The sequence below is a fragment of the Hoplias malabaricus genome, chromosome 4 (assembly GCF_029633855.1).
Source record: "Hoplias malabaricus isolate fHopMal1 chromosome 4, fHopMal1.hap1, whole genome shotgun sequence".
NCBI classification, from domain to species: Eukaryota; Metazoa; Chordata; class Actinopteri; order Characiformes; family Erythrinidae; genus Hoplias; species Hoplias malabaricus.
Window position 1 is genome coordinate 39,018,141 of NC_089803.1, and position 16,810 is coordinate 39,034,950.

Genomic DNA, 16,810 nt, shown 5'->3' on the forward strand with positions numbered 1-16,810 from the left:
AACATTGGTGGTTTAACATCTTTTGACCATATTGTACATATTGTCGATTATAAACATGTATCTCCCAAAATAGTCACTTTACAGGAGAAGGAAAAAAACCTTTTTAACTTTCAGTGGAAGTCTATGTAAAAACATTTAACTCCCAAATAATTTTGGAGCATTTCTATTGGTCCATTTATTATGGAATATTGACGCAAATTGAAGGACAGCTGCTGTGCTCAAATTACATGGTCCACAAAAATGGAGATACCTGTTTTTAATTGGACAGCAACAATATACTGAATTGCAAGAAAAAGAAACTGTGAACATAAGAAATGGTTCTGGCCAAGGATTACAGCTATAGGACCGCACCTGCCATTGCATCATCTTTTGTGCTGTTAAGAATTGTTATAGTGAGTTACAGTGGAATTTCCATAATTATTACAATACAGGCAAAATATAAATACAGCTTGCGTCATATTTTAAATCTGTGAATGAAAGCAAACAATGCTTTCAGGAATAGCCAAGCCACATAAAACATCCGAGTAGCTTACATAGTTCTGCTGTCAGTTATGACAGCAGTGTGGAAATGAAAGAAGCTGGACACCCACAATGGAAAACAATTATACATATTCTGTAGACATTCAGATACTCCCACCAATGCTGCAGCCTTTCAAAACAGAGAGTGACATTAAGCTCCTCCTCCTTACCCCACCCACCTCAATCCTGGAGCCAAAGCAAGATCCCAAAGGAGACAACAGGCACTTCCTTAGAACACTAAGTCCACATTCCTCACATTCTGTCTGGCCTCCATAAACAACATTCCAGATTGGGAAAAGGCAGTCTACTTTGCCATGATGCCTCTCATCCTTCTGTTACTCTTTCATAAATCTTTCTCTTTCTTTCCCTTTCATCCTCTGCTCACTCATAGTCGCATAGCCCCCCCCACTCCTAGTCCCATCCCACCTCTCTTCTTTATATCTCATATTTCTCTCAAGCTCCATTTTTCATTCTTCACTCACCCTCTTCTCTCTCTGTCTCTTTTTCTCATTCCTCAGATTCTGATGCAGAATCCATCAGAGAAGGGCATGTATTAGATCAGTTCATGCTGATCATTATAAAAGCATAAAGTGCTGTATACAGGACACACTCTGCTGCTCCTATAGGGACAAAGACCTTGGATGGATCAACAAACAGAGCAGGGTGCAATGATTCACAGTCCAGTCAACTTTAAGGAATGAAAAAAACAAAACAAAAAACAACAAACCCAGTGCATTAGCCCTATTTTAGGACACTTGCGTGAGAGTACCTTGCCCAAACAAGAGGGGAATAGCAGAGCAGTGGTCTGGAAGGCAGGAGCATATTAGAGGGTGCTCTATCTCATCTGTTTACAATCAGCTCAGTTATTTTAGCTATTTCATACCCATATGACCCTGGCATTATCACAAGCTGTTGACTATGAGCTCCGACTAATTTCGCTTTGACCAAGCCCAGTGACTACTGCAATGTTTTCCGGGAGCCTCAGCCATGAATGCAAGTTTACAGTCAGGTTCTCACATTAAATGTTCAGTTTCACTTTGACGTTAGTATTTGTGGACATTCATGTATTAACACAAAGATCCGTTTCAGCAGGTTATCAGCACGGCACATAAAGGTGAACACTCCCTCTAAAGTCATAAAGTCAATAATGTCACTGCTGATAAACTTTAGATATGGTTATACGTGTGGTTATAAGAGGACTTAAAGGTTGAGAAGGAGAGAGAGAGAGAGAGAGAAGAGAGAGAGAAGAGAGAGAGAATACTGCCTGATCTGGTTGTAGCTCTGAGCATACATGCCAACTCCTCCCACTGGTGTGTTATTTGGTGAATTCCTTTTGTCAGTCTGTGGTTCTAAATGTTTCAGGGTGCGAGAGAGAGAGAAAATGAGAGAGAGAGCATTACCTGTAATTAAACTGCTGACCCCAAATAAAGACCCATACGTTTCTGCTCAAAGAACTGCCAGCAATAAAACTACATATGAGCAGAGAGTCTGGAGATAATTTACTGATTTCTACTTCTAACTTACTGAATGTATCCAGTCCTGGTGCAATCTGGCACTATCATACATTTCGTGATAATTAACAAATAGACTAATGATTTAGTAGTAGGCCTTTTTGACCAGTAACTATTACAAAATAATAATAACAATAATAATAAACCATGAACTCAACACCATGAATTAAATCACAATTACTTCACATTCTGTTTTTCTCAGCAACTGTGACTAATAAAAAAAAAAAAAAAAAAAAAAAAAAAAAATATATATATATATATATATATATATATATATATATATATATATCACAACAACATTGACCAACTGCCTTACCATATTCTAAACTCTTTTTATGTTTTAGAATTAAACAAGCTGCTTTGTTACTGTGTGTTTAAGACTGATGTATGCAAAGAGGATTTGATTTTGGCTCTTTGGCAGCCCTATATTATGCTGCATTGAGAAAGCAGTCCAGTTTGAGATACTCTTTGCAAGTGAAATAGTGAATACATAGCTATACTGTTGTTTTTAGTATTGTTATATCTTGTAAAACTAAATATTTTTGTCTGTAAAATTCTTAATGCATATTTTCCATGACATAAATGCCTTTAAGTATCATACTTTTTCCATATTATCCACCCCTGGTTTAAAGCGTTAAGGAATAAGCTCTGGTGGGCTCTTATGTCACGTGACTAAAAATCACCAGTGTGGTTTAATGTTGAGACTGGCTGAGATTCTGAGAACAGAATAAATGCATTTCCAGACGTTTTCTCTTAAAATAACAGTCCAGGCTTCCACACTCTTATCCGTGAGTTCATCAGGCCTCTATGTGCATTGGGCTAGGTGAAAAACAGTCAGAATTGTACAGTGAGGGTGACGACAGGCCCCAGATCAAACGCTCACTCTTGGCCTCTCCTCAGGCGTCCACCCTTACTACTTCCTGCCAGTCTGCTGGTTTACCACAGCACTCTAAATGCAGGAATAGCCTGTGTTTAATCTGGAATTGTAGGCCTCTATCGCCTTGCTGATGGTCCAGCCCACTGTAAACACCCATTACCATGACAATAGTGCTATGTCCAATCAGCCCAACGATTAGGATGCTGTCATAGTAGAGTTGACATAGAGCTGAGTTGTACATGTGAAAGCATTAGTGCTGTGACACAAGTGTAATTTTCATGCTGGCCTAATTTTCTCTGGCTCTCTGAAAGAGGAGCAAGGCAGAATGTGTAAAACATTGCCTCAAGGTACAAGTGAAGGGCAGTCTGGCAAATATAAGAGGCCCCTACCAAAGTTTAGTGCTCAGCTCAGACTAAGGCTATATATTGCATTTGAAGAATTCTTTTCAGTGGAAGTAGCAGAAATTTCAATTTTTGCCTACTTGTGAATCTGATCTGATGTTTAATTAAGGTGTGAACACAAACATTTATGTGTTCCTATCAGACAGTACATGTCAAATATTTGGCCATGGTGCATTCACTGCTATGCCAAACTCACAATTTGTTATGTGCTGTGCTTGCAGTTTACCATCTTGTACTGTGACCAAATAGTGGAAAAACTCAAGCTGTGTAAATACAGTAAAATCCAAGGTAAACTAAACACCTATAATACAGTATGGGCATGTTTCCCAGACATGCATTAAGCCTAGTCTTGGACCAAAATGCAGTGCCCATGGTGAATCCCCATGGGAAAGTCTTTTCAGTCTAGGATTAGCCCAAATCTGGGTCTGGGAAACCAGCCCGATTTATGTGCATCTAGTTACATTGTCTAAAGTGGTTAGCTAATCTAAATCTCTAGTGTAAGGTTTTTTCTAAAGAGTGAAGAGAATGACAACTGGTGTTAGTATGCTAAAACGATTTTCAACGAATAAGCAAATAGATGTGGTCATTCAAAATTTAAAAAAAAAAAAAAAAAAAAGGCATCAATGATGAAAAGCACTGAACAGAGTTACAAGCTTGTCCCAAGAGGTGCTTTGCATCTAAAAACAACATTTATCATTTATAGGAATTATCAACTTTTGAGATGTATCCATTTTATTATATTTATGCCATAACGTGCAAGTTGTTACATTTTCCCCTATGTACCAAGATGTTTAATGCCTTATATGCAAATATGAACTTTGCCTGAAGAATTTACAACATAAACCTATGTTGTTACTTGAATGAAATCTGTTGCCTATAAATGTGTAGCACTCTCAGCTGTTCAGTGTATTGAACAGTAATTATGTGAATTAAAGCACAACAACTTGTATGTTTCTTTTTTACTCACATTTGATGAAAAATATTGTTTTCTTCATTGAGTGTGGGCACCATGTTACCTTTGGCTAATGTAAATGTGTTGTAATTACAAGCAAATCACTACAATATTCCGTTAAGATTTCTTTCAGAAGGGATATGAGAGTGCTTTAATGGATGTTTCTCAAAGCATCCAGTTATAATTATTACGACATTATTTAAAGGGAATGACTGCAATTGTGGGACAAAACGCAGTTCTCTTTGACTTTGTTTACGCTCAGAATTTCAGCATCTTTTAATGTGGACTGGTATTTTTGAGGAAAATCAAACAAAAAAAACTAAAAAAAAAAAGACTGTTGTTGGAATGTGGCTGAAGTTTAACTTTCAGTAATGCAGTTGGGCATCTCTTGAATTTGGCAACATCTCCACCTTAAGTGATGGAAAACAGGAAAAATACGTCAATATTACCCACCAATGGAGCAGGAATAGAACAATCCTCATTTTGTTTTGTGGTTTTCAAAAAAAAAAAAAAAAACTCCAGATGCCTTTGCCATGAGCAGAGAAAGAGAAAAAAACCTAACATTCTGAGACAGTTTAATTTTTTTTTTTTTACTAATTTACTGACAGTGGAGGCTTGTAAACACATGAGACATGTTTTAAGCACGCAGACAGACTGGATAACTGGATAAAAGGTGTTTTTGTTTACAATCGTAAATGTTGCCTTTAAATAGTAATTTTTATTTGTGTAAAAAAGTAAGTAACATGCATATGTTTAACTTCTAATTTCCAATTGCATTTTTCCAATGACAATGTGTCATTGCACCATCATCTTTGGTGTTCATTCATTCATTATCTGTAACCGCTTATCCAATTCAGGGTCGCGGTGGGTCCAGAGCCTACCTGGAATCATTGGGCGCAAGGCGGGAATACAACCTGGAGGGGCACCAGTCCTTCACAGGGCAACACAGACACACACACACATTCACTCACACTTTTGAGTCGCCAATCCACCTGCAACGTGTGTTTTTGGACTGTGGGAGGAAACCAGAGCACCCGAAGGAAACCCACGCAGACACAGGGAGAACACACCAACTCTTCACAGATGCGCCACCGTGCCGCCCATCTTTGGTGTTATTAAACAAATTTTAAAACTTTATTTTATATTTGTTAAATTTGTATTGAACCTACTAATACATTTCCATTCAACACAGGGTATCCATTACAAAGGTATTTTAATCATAATCCAGTTAGTAGTACTACAAATATGATCAGTAAATTAGCAAATCAATTAAATGAAAATATTGTAAATGAGTACAGTGTTATGTCAGCTAATGAATGAGAGTTTATCCTGGCGAAGCTGGAGCTATTTTTCCTGTACGGTGCCAGTGCCATGTGTTGCAAGTGCTGGATCCTCTCATGGACAGTGGGTAGTCCACACAGCTGGTTGTAGGACAGCTGATGTTGTCACTTCAAGAACATACACTGCTGGTTGTATCTGAGTGATCTGTGTGTGGTGAATGCTTGTGGTGCCTGAGGGGCTATCTGCTGTTCACTGTGTGAGAGAATGGGCCTTTATTTCACTGAGAGCAAACACTGGCCCAGTGTTTGACCCCAGCACACCCTCTGAACATCAGCATCTCCCCCTGCAAAATGTACTGCATACTTAGACTCAACAAAACTCAAATCTACTTTTTTTTTATTGCCCACCAGCTGTAGTGAAGAACAGGGTCATATGGTCTGCAGGCCACACTTAACAGCTGCTGATACTGGCAGCTGTGCGCAAAAGTCTTCCATATATTTTTCATGGAGATGTCGCCCTTCTTTGCTGTGTATTTAGAATGAGTTATGCATGCATATGAATGTGTCATTTGACTCCTCCTTAAATACACATTATGTAATTATTTAAATGCACAATTACTGTTCATTGGATGAATTTAATATATGACAATATATGATGAATACATTAATTGCGACCTGTTCAGGTATTATATCACATTTAATACTCTTTACCAACATGTTAATATCCCATTGCAGTTACTGAAAAAAACCCTAAAACACATCTGTTCTCAACACAATAACTCTAAGCCATTACTTAGTATGCGCAGATTTAGGAATATGCATAGTCCAATCATGAACAGCTTGAAAATTTCACCCTGCAAGTTCAAAGATTGGTTTCTTAACTTGTGACATATGAAACCTGGCTGTCTGAATTCCCTGTCTGACACTGACCACTGCAGTTTCAACTGCAGAAACGCTTAGTCATGGCTTTTATTGATTATTTCATTAAGTATACCTCTTCTAGCATAAACAACACAGGAACAGGTTAAAAAGATTTTAAACACAGCAGAATGGATAAACAAATAATGCAAAATTTAGCAGATATTGCAATAGATATGTAGAACATTTTTAAGCTCCCTTTAGAGGAAAATGAAAACCACATGTAATCTACAGAGGAGTGCTCTAGTCTGGCATAAAAGTTTCCAGTGGAATATATGTTTTGTTTTTTTTTTGCAGAATTTATAATTGCCCAAATTATGTCCATTAGCAGCTGCACAGTGCTGCAATTGAGAGAATTCAGCTGATCAAAAGTGGACATATTATTTAAAAATCACTTTAATTTGCACATTAGCACATTCATTTGTGGATCTAGGGTCTACCAACCCACAAACTGGGAAATAAAATAGCCAAGTCAGTTGTAGCTGAAATTATGGGGTAAAAATAATCATTCTGTTTTAGAAGGTGTTGTAGACACAGGGGTTAAACCTTTGTGTATAGTTTGTATAGATAACAGTCCTAAAAATATTGGTACATTGGTCATTTGTTTATTCATTTGAACCTTTATTTAACATACAAAAAAAAAAAAATTCAGTGTTTTCATTGACACAATTATTTAATATAAATATGTTAACTATAAACAAATTTAAAAATTGGGTCTTGACCACTGAAGAACAAGGTGAAAGGGGGCAAACAACTTATGCATAATAACAGATAATAAGAGTGTAGAAAGAAGGAGGTGGCCATAATTATGGCTGATTAGTATATAGCATAGATGCTGGCCTGAACTCTCACTTGATAACTTTCTAGAACAGCCACACTTTCTATAAATGACACTAATCTCAGTAACCTATTAAAATCTGTGTCACATACTAAGGATGTGTAACAAGGTCACAGCGTTGTGTATGTCTCTATTCTGCATGCAATTCCATTTCTCTTTGGAGTGAGCAAACTTCAAAGCTTTGCATTTCTTCTGCTAAAGCTACCCAATGCAGTAAATCCTTCCACAAACACACTGTGGGTTCTGCTATGATGAGCAGGTAAGACCCACATGATCCAGAGCACTATTGAGCACATCTTTGTTTGTAATCCCCCAGCTGGATCAGTTATCTGTGAGGGTCTTGGTGTGTTCTCTCTTTGTCTGTGTGGGTTTCCTCTTGGTGCTCTGGTTTTCCAAAAATACATGTTTGTTAGGTGTGAGTTTGAGTGACTGTGTGTTGCATGGCGATGGACTAGGATTCTATCTGATAAGCATTCCTGCCTTGTGGTCAGTCAGTGTGCAGACTCCGGGCCCACTGGGACCCTGATCAGATTGAAGCAGTTACAGAAGGTTAGTAAACAAATATGTAATCTATCTGCTTCAAAAATGATCATTTCCATGACTCTCAGCCAGTTAATTTGTCAAAACTCCTTCATTTGAGCCAGGAAATACTTCTCAGGCAAGGAGAAAATGACGGTTATAGTAAATTAGTTAGAATTATTAGACAACGTAATGTTGAAAAACTCATGCAGATGGAACAACCCTGATATGCACTATTCAGGTTGTCTGGAGTGTGGTGACATTTTTTAAAATAATTATTTTGCTCAAGAATGAAAATGTTTTGTATTATTGCAATTTTGCAAACATGGATTTTCACGTGCATATTACCTTTATTATCTCAGATGCTTTTCATACAGCATCTCATCTAATGCAATGCGCTGAATCAGACTGTGCTCATGTTCCTAACACTTCCCTCTCTCAATGGTTTAAGTAAAGGATAGAGCAAAAAATGGCACAAGGATATAAAGTCGCCTCCAAGTCTACACTTTCCCTTGTGGATTGCTTGTTAATGATTGGTGTGGATCTTCTTTCATGCCTATGTCATGCTTAGCTCATACTTTCCCTTTCCCTCTTGGGGGGCGGGGTGGGTGTGCCTATGCAGATGACACTGTATCTGAAGAGCAGTTTCTGATCATGTCATTGGTCAGCTGTTTCCTCCTGTGTGTGTTCTTTACAGCTACAGACACCTCCAGATAAACCTGACCTAGTCAGGATAATCTTCAAACCAGGAAAAAAAAACAACAACAGAAGGATGGAATGTGTGTGACATGGCGTTGTTTAATTTCTTAAGAAACAGTCAAGTCCCTACTTTTACTTAAAATGGCAGCTCTATTTTTTAATAAAAGAGGAAATTATATATATATATAAAATTCCAGTCAATAGTACTTGAAGTAATTTGGTGCAGGGTATCCAAACACAAGTTAGAAAGAAATGGGACCATTTGGTGGTCAGCTAATGGCAGAACCTGCACTGAGATCCTGAACTGGAGCAAAGAAAGCGAGCAGAAAGCAGAAATGTGCAGTAAGAGAAAATGCCGTCTGTAGGAAAGAATGACTCCAGATCCGGGGCTTGTTAAATGCTGACGAATGACTACTTGTTTCATGGCTCAAATATTTCACATGCACCCTTGCTCCATCTGCAGTCTACTAAGTGTGTAGCACTGTGTTCACGTCACATCTCAGAGACAGTAATTTCATCTCCACAATCAAAATTATTTTAGGGCCTACTCAGCATTGGCTACAGTCGCCTCAATCCAGGGTCCAGAGTAACTGACTGAACTGTAGTGGAATGTCTCAATGCAGCCAGCATTTATCAGAATAACAATTTTACTGACCTATATTTTGTCTCTGAACTTAGTAGTCAATCCAAACACAGAACAGCGCACAAACAAAACAGAATGAAATTATATTGAAAAAGTAATAGCTGCTTATTGTGAATGTCTAAAATGTAGCTGAAAGCAGGTGATTCCTTTACTTAATGATTTACTTGGGGAGAAGCAAAAGTATTCTGAGTTAAAAATACACTGAAGTGTCCAGTTTTCCCATTATGTAACTTGAGTACATGTACTTGAGAAAACGTAACTACACACCTGTGATTATATTCCCATTGTATAATCCATTTTATTATTTATTTCCTATATTATGAAACACAAAGTCAAATACATTATTTATTTGTTTGTTTATGTACTATTTATTTAATTTGTTGGCCTTGATTGACATTTTTGTGCATTAGACAGATTACATATTTTGGAACGTTTTCAGAAAGCATATTGACTGTAAAGTTATATAAAGCCAAGCTGGCAAAAAATAAATAGATCTAAGAAGCATGTGCTCAGAAGCACTTTTCAAGAGGTCTCAGACAAAAGAAAAAAAAAAGATTTCTAAGAAAGCATTTACAATCAAAACAAACAAAAAATATAGAAGGAAAAAACATACAGAAAACAAGTCCTTGATGATACAGTTGGGAACAGAGATTTATCAGTAATTGGAATGTCATTGCTGTTAAAAAAAAACAACAACAAACAAGTAACAAAACATTTTCCGAAAATGGGAGTTTTCTGGAATAGGCAAACATATTCTTAACTTATAAAGTAAGTTAATCTATTGATAGTGGTTGTTTTTTCCAAGTAATTTTATAATATTTATACTGGTCCATTCATTGTGAAACTGATAGAATGTAAAGAACACGTGCTTGAATTATACAGAAAATTAAAAACTGATAGAAATACATGTTTGTTTTTGGACAGTAAGGATCTTATTTTTAAACACTGTATTGAATATGTATACAAACCTGAAACCTGAGTTATATTCTCCAATTAAATCACCTCTCTTTAGTTCTCTTTAGCTGATCATTGTGCTCATGGGATAAACACAATATCCACTTAAAATGAGGTACAGGAATCAATAATGGAGACACGAGTAATTTTTAAAATCTTCATAGAAAGTACAGTCAATTTAGAAATTCTACTCAGAAATAAAATAATAATACAAACTCTCAGTTTGCCTACTTCTAAAAACAGAAAATTGTAAGGAACATATACTGTTAAGCAAATAACATACATATCCACCTGATGATGCTCTAAAAATGCCAATATCTTCCATACCAATAATCAGGTATGTATACTTAAAATCCAACAGTTTGAAAATATGAAAACATAGAATGGCTCCCTCCTAATTAAACACATGCATAACAAAATAACAAAAAACAATCTTTCAGTATATGTTGTACCTAAATTTCCAACTTAAATTTGAAAAATAGCTAAAGTGGGACAAATAATATTTCTCATATGGAAAAATTATTTCTATTTTCTATCTAACAAAACAAATATTTGCAAAATAATGGAACTGACAATGGAACGTATCATTGGGACAGTTCATCAACTGGACAAACTCTAACTAAGTTACTGAGGTGGATCAGGCTAAGACAAGTTTGTGGGCAAAGAGAGAACTCAATGTTAGCACTTATGGCTGAAAAGCTGTCTAAGAAACACAGAAGTGGTATATGTTAAAGTAGAAAAGTAGAGTTCTCCAGGCAAATAGTAAAAACAGGCAAAGCCACTTTGCAGAGTCGTCTTAGCTGGACGAGAATACTCAGACACAACCTCAGGGGCCAGGAACGCGTCATAATTGGTAAGCTTATAATAATAAAGGCACATTTCAAAATTTTTCCACCCTCATGAAAAACACTACAACAGGCTTCCTAGCAATTTCAATGACATATAGTCCTCAGTAACTAATGATATAATTGCATTTTGTCTGGAAGTGAGAAGGGAACACTTGGTTTTCCAAAAAAGCTCTATTTCACTCCTGGAAAATAGAAGACACCTTTCAGAATAATGACCCCAACCTCAACTTCCTATCAGCCAATAGGGATATCTTTAACACAGCCACTGCTGAGTCACATCCTGTCTATGGCTCCAGTAAAGTATACTTTACAAAATAGTTCTTCAGTGCCTTAAGTCAGTCCAGTGGATGTATTTATAAAATCTCAGTTGTGACAGCCACACTACAGAAACACTGAGGGAATAACAGTATACCATACTGCAGGCAGAAAAAAAAAATTAGAAAAAAAAGTGAAAACAATAGAATATTTGTACAAAAATAGCTATGCCTAATATTCTGCCATACACAAACTCACTAAAATTCTGACACATTTATTAGATCACAGGACAAATTCTGACAGGGATGTGGGTGAAATTAATGTCTTAAACCATTTAAATATTTATTGAACTAATAATTTTTCTGTGGGCAGCGTGACATAATAATTCACATCATAAACCACCAAAATGCATTATTACTCTCCATTGTATTATAAACAAACTCAAAAGTTTACTTTAAAATACATAAAAAATATTTTTTCAAACATAGTCATTTATGTTCATGTCCAAAATTTCTGTTTAAAGATTGGATAATTAATCTCAGTCTAGCTTGGACAGATAGCCTGTACTTTAAATCAGTGAAACACTCTCTGAAAACTAACACACACCTTATATGTTTGAAGAAGCTTAAAGACATAATCAGATATGTGCTTTGTGCTTAAGGACAATCTCAGCATTTGGGCAAATTACCAAGCATTTGATTTCATTAGTTTACATGTAAGAAGTATGCTGATGTTCATGTCATAACAATGAAAAAGTGCATAAACCATATATAAAAATATACAAATATATTACATTAATGCAAATATAAACATTAATGTACATTATATAAATGAGTGTATTGTTTCAATGATGTGTCCAGCATAGTGCTGAGTCTGAAATATGTTTTAAAGTGTTTTATGTGTAACATATAACTGTAATTCAGAATTCAAACATTCTCAAACCCCTTTGTCATTTTATGGTAACTGTTTTGTACTATTAAAATGACCATTGTCAATTTTTTCAACAAATAATAACCTAAAAATTAAGTAGTTAAAATTGGTATATGAGAAGAATTTATTAATCACTGCATTTATTATACGTTTCATCAAAGGAAAAGCGCAGTAAATTATATTTAATTAATGAGATAATATTGTATCCAAAAGTATGTCAGAGTTTTGATTTAGACTATATAAAAATGGTGATTTTGATGTTGGCATTCAGGAACGTAGAGTATATAAATGTAATTTTGAGGTTGTTATTTGTTGAATGAAATGACAATTTAATTATTAATACTATGCAACAGCTACCATATAATGATATGAAGCGGGAGAATGAATTTTTAATTATAATTTTACATAACTCATTTGTACACTTAATTATTATTGTTTAGACCTGCAACCTTATTTAACTTATTGCTCCCCTATCAATGTAATGACAACTACATATGCAAATTACTCACATTTTTTTCTTTATGTATTCATGCACTGAATGAAAATAAAATTAGTTGTTTTTATTTTGCCAAAATGTTGATGTTGTCCCAAAACACTAGTACTGTAGAGAGGTCTTGTTAGGAATGACATGAGGAAGCTTCCATAAACATTTCCAAAGTCTTGGGTGCAAGTCTTCCCATGCTCCATCAACAGAACACGACAGAACAGAATCCTCATTTTAGTATTTCTCATACCCAGTACTGGTTCTTTTTTAGAGCTGGGTTTGTTGTCCGACAATGTTGCAGTAATTCAGGATCTGCCTCTTTGGGCTCTATGGTGGTCATGGAGATGTTTGCTGGATCGGTTTTTCTGAAGGTTTCCTGGCTGACCTCTCCATTCTTCGGCTTGGCTACTGCTGTCTGGACATTGTGCTTCCCTGTCTTGTTCCGTCTCACCAGGTAGTAAGCTAGCATACCAGCCAGAAGCAGCAGGATCAGGATGACTATGATGGGTATTAGGATGGCCCATAATGTGTTCCTCCTACGAACAGGGGCTTGGTGAGAGCCAGGGGGAGCTGTGGTAGGGCCCATTCCATACGGCAAATCACTGTCCCCTATTCTTCTGGTGTCAGGATGACCTGCTTGACTTCTGTCAGAGGTGGGGGGCACTTTGAGTATTGTGGCTCCATAGACTCCTGCAGGGTCATAGGGAGCTGTCTTGAATGAGAGAACACACTCTGCAGGGGGAACTCCATGTGCTTTGAGGAGGAAACGGGCTTCATCTTGACCCTGAACCTGGCTTTGACCTTTGCCTTTTGGAACCCCTGTGGTGTTCAGAACCTCGAGAGCAACATGGCCCTCATCCAGATCCTTCTGAGTAAAGGATTCGACAGGCTGACCATCTGCAGGTCCTCCTCTCCTCACAAACTTTGCTCCCTTTGGCTGCTGGATCACGCTAAATGTTGGAGATGTTCTGGTTTTGTTGGCAAGTGGGGTCGCATCTAACAGCTTACGATCAACCAGAACTGTGGCACCTTGTGGAAGCATGGGATCCTTGGCCACATTTGCTAAAGGCCTTACTGTGATGTTGAGGGCAGAGGAAATGTTAGCCGCTCTGCTGCGAGCCACAAAGGCGAAACTGTCACTTGGGGAAGTAGACTTGATAAAGCGGACACTCACCCTCCCTTCCTTGATCTGTTTCTGAGTGAAGGCAGAAGTGGGTTGTCTGTCCACCATCACTGCAGCATACTTGGGGACATTTGTAATTTTATAAAGCACGTCCTCCTCTCTGGCACCTCCTGTGGACACTTTCAACATGGCCTCTGTGATGGGCGTCTCATCGTCTCCCTGCTTCACCTGGATTTCAGGTACTTTGCTCAGTGTGAGTTTCTTGGCCAGGATGCCTATGTGCAATGCGTGCGGTTCGGTGTGGTGCTTCCCGTCAGAAACTGTGAACTCCATGAAGCTGTCTGACAAGGTTCCATCACTTACGAATGCAACGCGGCCCATGTTCACATCCTCTTGGGTGAATTGGCCGATCCTCTCCCCAGTATCCTTATAAATGATGTACCCGTTAGCAGGGCTCTTTGAAATGGTGAACCTCACCTCATCTGGTGTGCTGTCCTGGTCAATGGTGTTAAGGTACTGCTTGGAGAGCACAGTGGTGGAACCCTGCAGAGCCTCTAAAAGCAGGTCCAGACGTTCTAGCATTGGGGGGCTAGAATCTCTTCGTCTGATAGATATGAAGAAGATCTCCTCCAACACCACTCCTCCTGGAGCAGTCTGAGGTGCGCGACCATGTGGATTCAGCCGCACACGGAAGGAGAAATTGTCTGAAGATACACCTGAGTCATCATGAGAATATTCCAGATCCCGGTTGTTGATGTCTTTTTGCAGAAAGTAGGGTGTCTCACGGGGAAGATTGGCACCCCTAAGAGTGAGTCGGCCTTCCACTGGGAATTGCCGTACCTCAAAAACAATGTCCTGTCCAGCTTGTTTTTCTTCTGGAAGACTGGCTAGCAGGTTAGATGCATCCAAAATAGAACTCTCGATCGCCTTAGTTTGTCCCTGCACCACTGACATACCTGAAATTCAAACAACACATTAGAAAGTTTAGATTAGATATTTTGCCACATTCTTTATGCATGACAATATCTAAGGCAGTACACCCCCTACATAATTCATGTCGCTTGTAATAAATTCACTGTAAATTACATATTGTCACTTATTTTGTTTCAATAAAAAGTTGCATTTTTGTATGGTTTATTCATTCATTCATTCATTATCTGTAACCGCTTATCCAGTTCAGGGTCGCGGTGGGTCCAGAGCCTACCTGGAATCATTGGGCGCAAGGCAGGAATACACCCTGGATGGGGCACCAGTCCTTCACAGGGCAACACAGACACACCCACACATTCACTCACACACTCATGGACAATTTTGAGTCGCCAATCCACCTACCAACGTGTGTTTTTGGACTGTGGGAGAAAACCAGAGCACCCGGAGGAAACGGGGGGGAACACACCAACTCCTCACAGACAGTCACCCGGAGCGGGAATCAAACCCACAACCTCTCTTTTAAAGGCATTCTAAAGAGCTCACTGAATTTAAGTATGGTACAGTAATAGGATTAGTAGTTGCAAAATATCTGCTTGTGACATTTCTTCCCTCTTAGATATTCTACAATCAAATGTGAGTTGAATCATTGAAAATTGGAAGTGTTAAGGAACCACAGCATTGCACTGCCACAAAATTGCAGACCATGTAAAGTTGCAGAGCAGTGGTAATTGAGTACTGAGGAACAAGTTGTGTAAAAATCGACAACAATCTGCTAACTGAACTCAATAACTGCAGAGTTCCAAACCTTCTTTTGTAGCTCCAAAAGTGATACCAGCTACATATTAATGCCTGTGGATTTATAATGGAATGTCATAAAAGGTCCTATATTTGAAATGTGTTTTTTTTCAATATAGTGTATACTTTATGCTCTATGGCTTCATAAAATCTCACACATTTCTTCTGTCAATAGAACATCTGAGAGTAGGATGCTTATGAACACATTACACAGATGAATGCTTGACAGTCTCAGCATGATACCTTTGTTCTTCCACAGCTGTGAGGACACATTGCGGTTTGCAGCGTAGAATGACACGGTGACAGGGAGCGTGTGGTTGAGTCGTGCTGCTGGTGGCGAAGAGAGCTCTAACTCAACAGTGTCTTTCACCAACCAGAAGGGCTCTGAAGGCATCTGGTGCTCATAGAACACAGCACTCGCATCCAGCTGATTAACATAATATAAATATATAAACAAATACATAGTCAGACAAAATGCTTTTATTACTACCCTCAGCTGGCTTACCACCAGAAACAATGTAACATTCCCTTTCAGGAGAGAATACATGGAGACAACCAAGCCTAGGCTTAATCCCAAACTGATATGGTTTTGGGTTCATAAAGTAAAAAAAAAATAACATACATTTTTTGTCAGGTCAGTTTACTAGTCTGTTTATGAAGCAAGACAATTTACTGTCAGTATCATTTCAATCTCGACTTCTGTCGGATTCCAATATCATATTTCATCCATCCATCCATTATCTGTAACCGCTTATCCAATTATTTTTTTTTTTTTTAGGGTCGCGGGGGGTCCAGAGCCTACCTGGAATCATCGGGCGCAAGGCGGGAATACACCCTGGAGGGGACGCCAGTCCTTCACAGGGCAACACAGACACACACACATGGACACTTTCGAGTCGCCAATCCACCTGCAACGTGTGTTTTTGGACTGTGGGAGGAAACCGGAGCACCCGGAGGAAACCCACGCGAACACGGGGAGAACACACCAACTCCTCACAGACAGTCACCCGGAGCGGGAATCGAACCCACAACCTCCAGGTCTCTGGAGCTGTGTGACTATCATATTTCAGTTATCAGCAATTAAAAATCACATCCACTTCTGTATTATAATACTACAAAACAAAACTAACCTAATGATTAGTGCGTAAAATAATTATTGTCAACAGCTATAGTCACACTATATGGCCAAAGTTTGTAGACACTCTTTATAATGAGCCCTTTTCTTGTATAATCTTCACAGAAAAGCATGAAATTAAATGCAAAAAGCAGTGGAAATGTTTTTTGGACTTCTTTTTCTTAAAATAGAGGAAACTGAAACTTTCAACTTTCAAGCT

At 38.1% G+C, this 16,810-nt stretch overlaps 1 protein-coding gene across 1 annotated transcript in view; it reads right to left on the minus strand.

Moving 5' to 3' along the window:
* Positions 1–12,718: 12,718 nt before the first annotated feature.
* cspg4 (chondroitin sulfate proteoglycan 4) overlaps positions 12,719–16,810 on the minus strand; it is a 68,318-nt gene continuing 64,226 nt past the window's right edge. The window contains exons 9-10 of the mRNA XM_066666795.1: positions 15,720–15,903; positions 12,719–14,707 (exon numbers count right to left, since the gene is read on the minus strand). Of these exons, the coding sequence (XP_066522892.1) occupies positions 12,873–14,707; positions 15,720–15,903 (2,019 nt within the window). The 3' untranslated portion in view covers positions 12,719–12,872. The remainder of the gene's footprint in view (positions 14,708–15,719; positions 15,904–16,810) is intronic.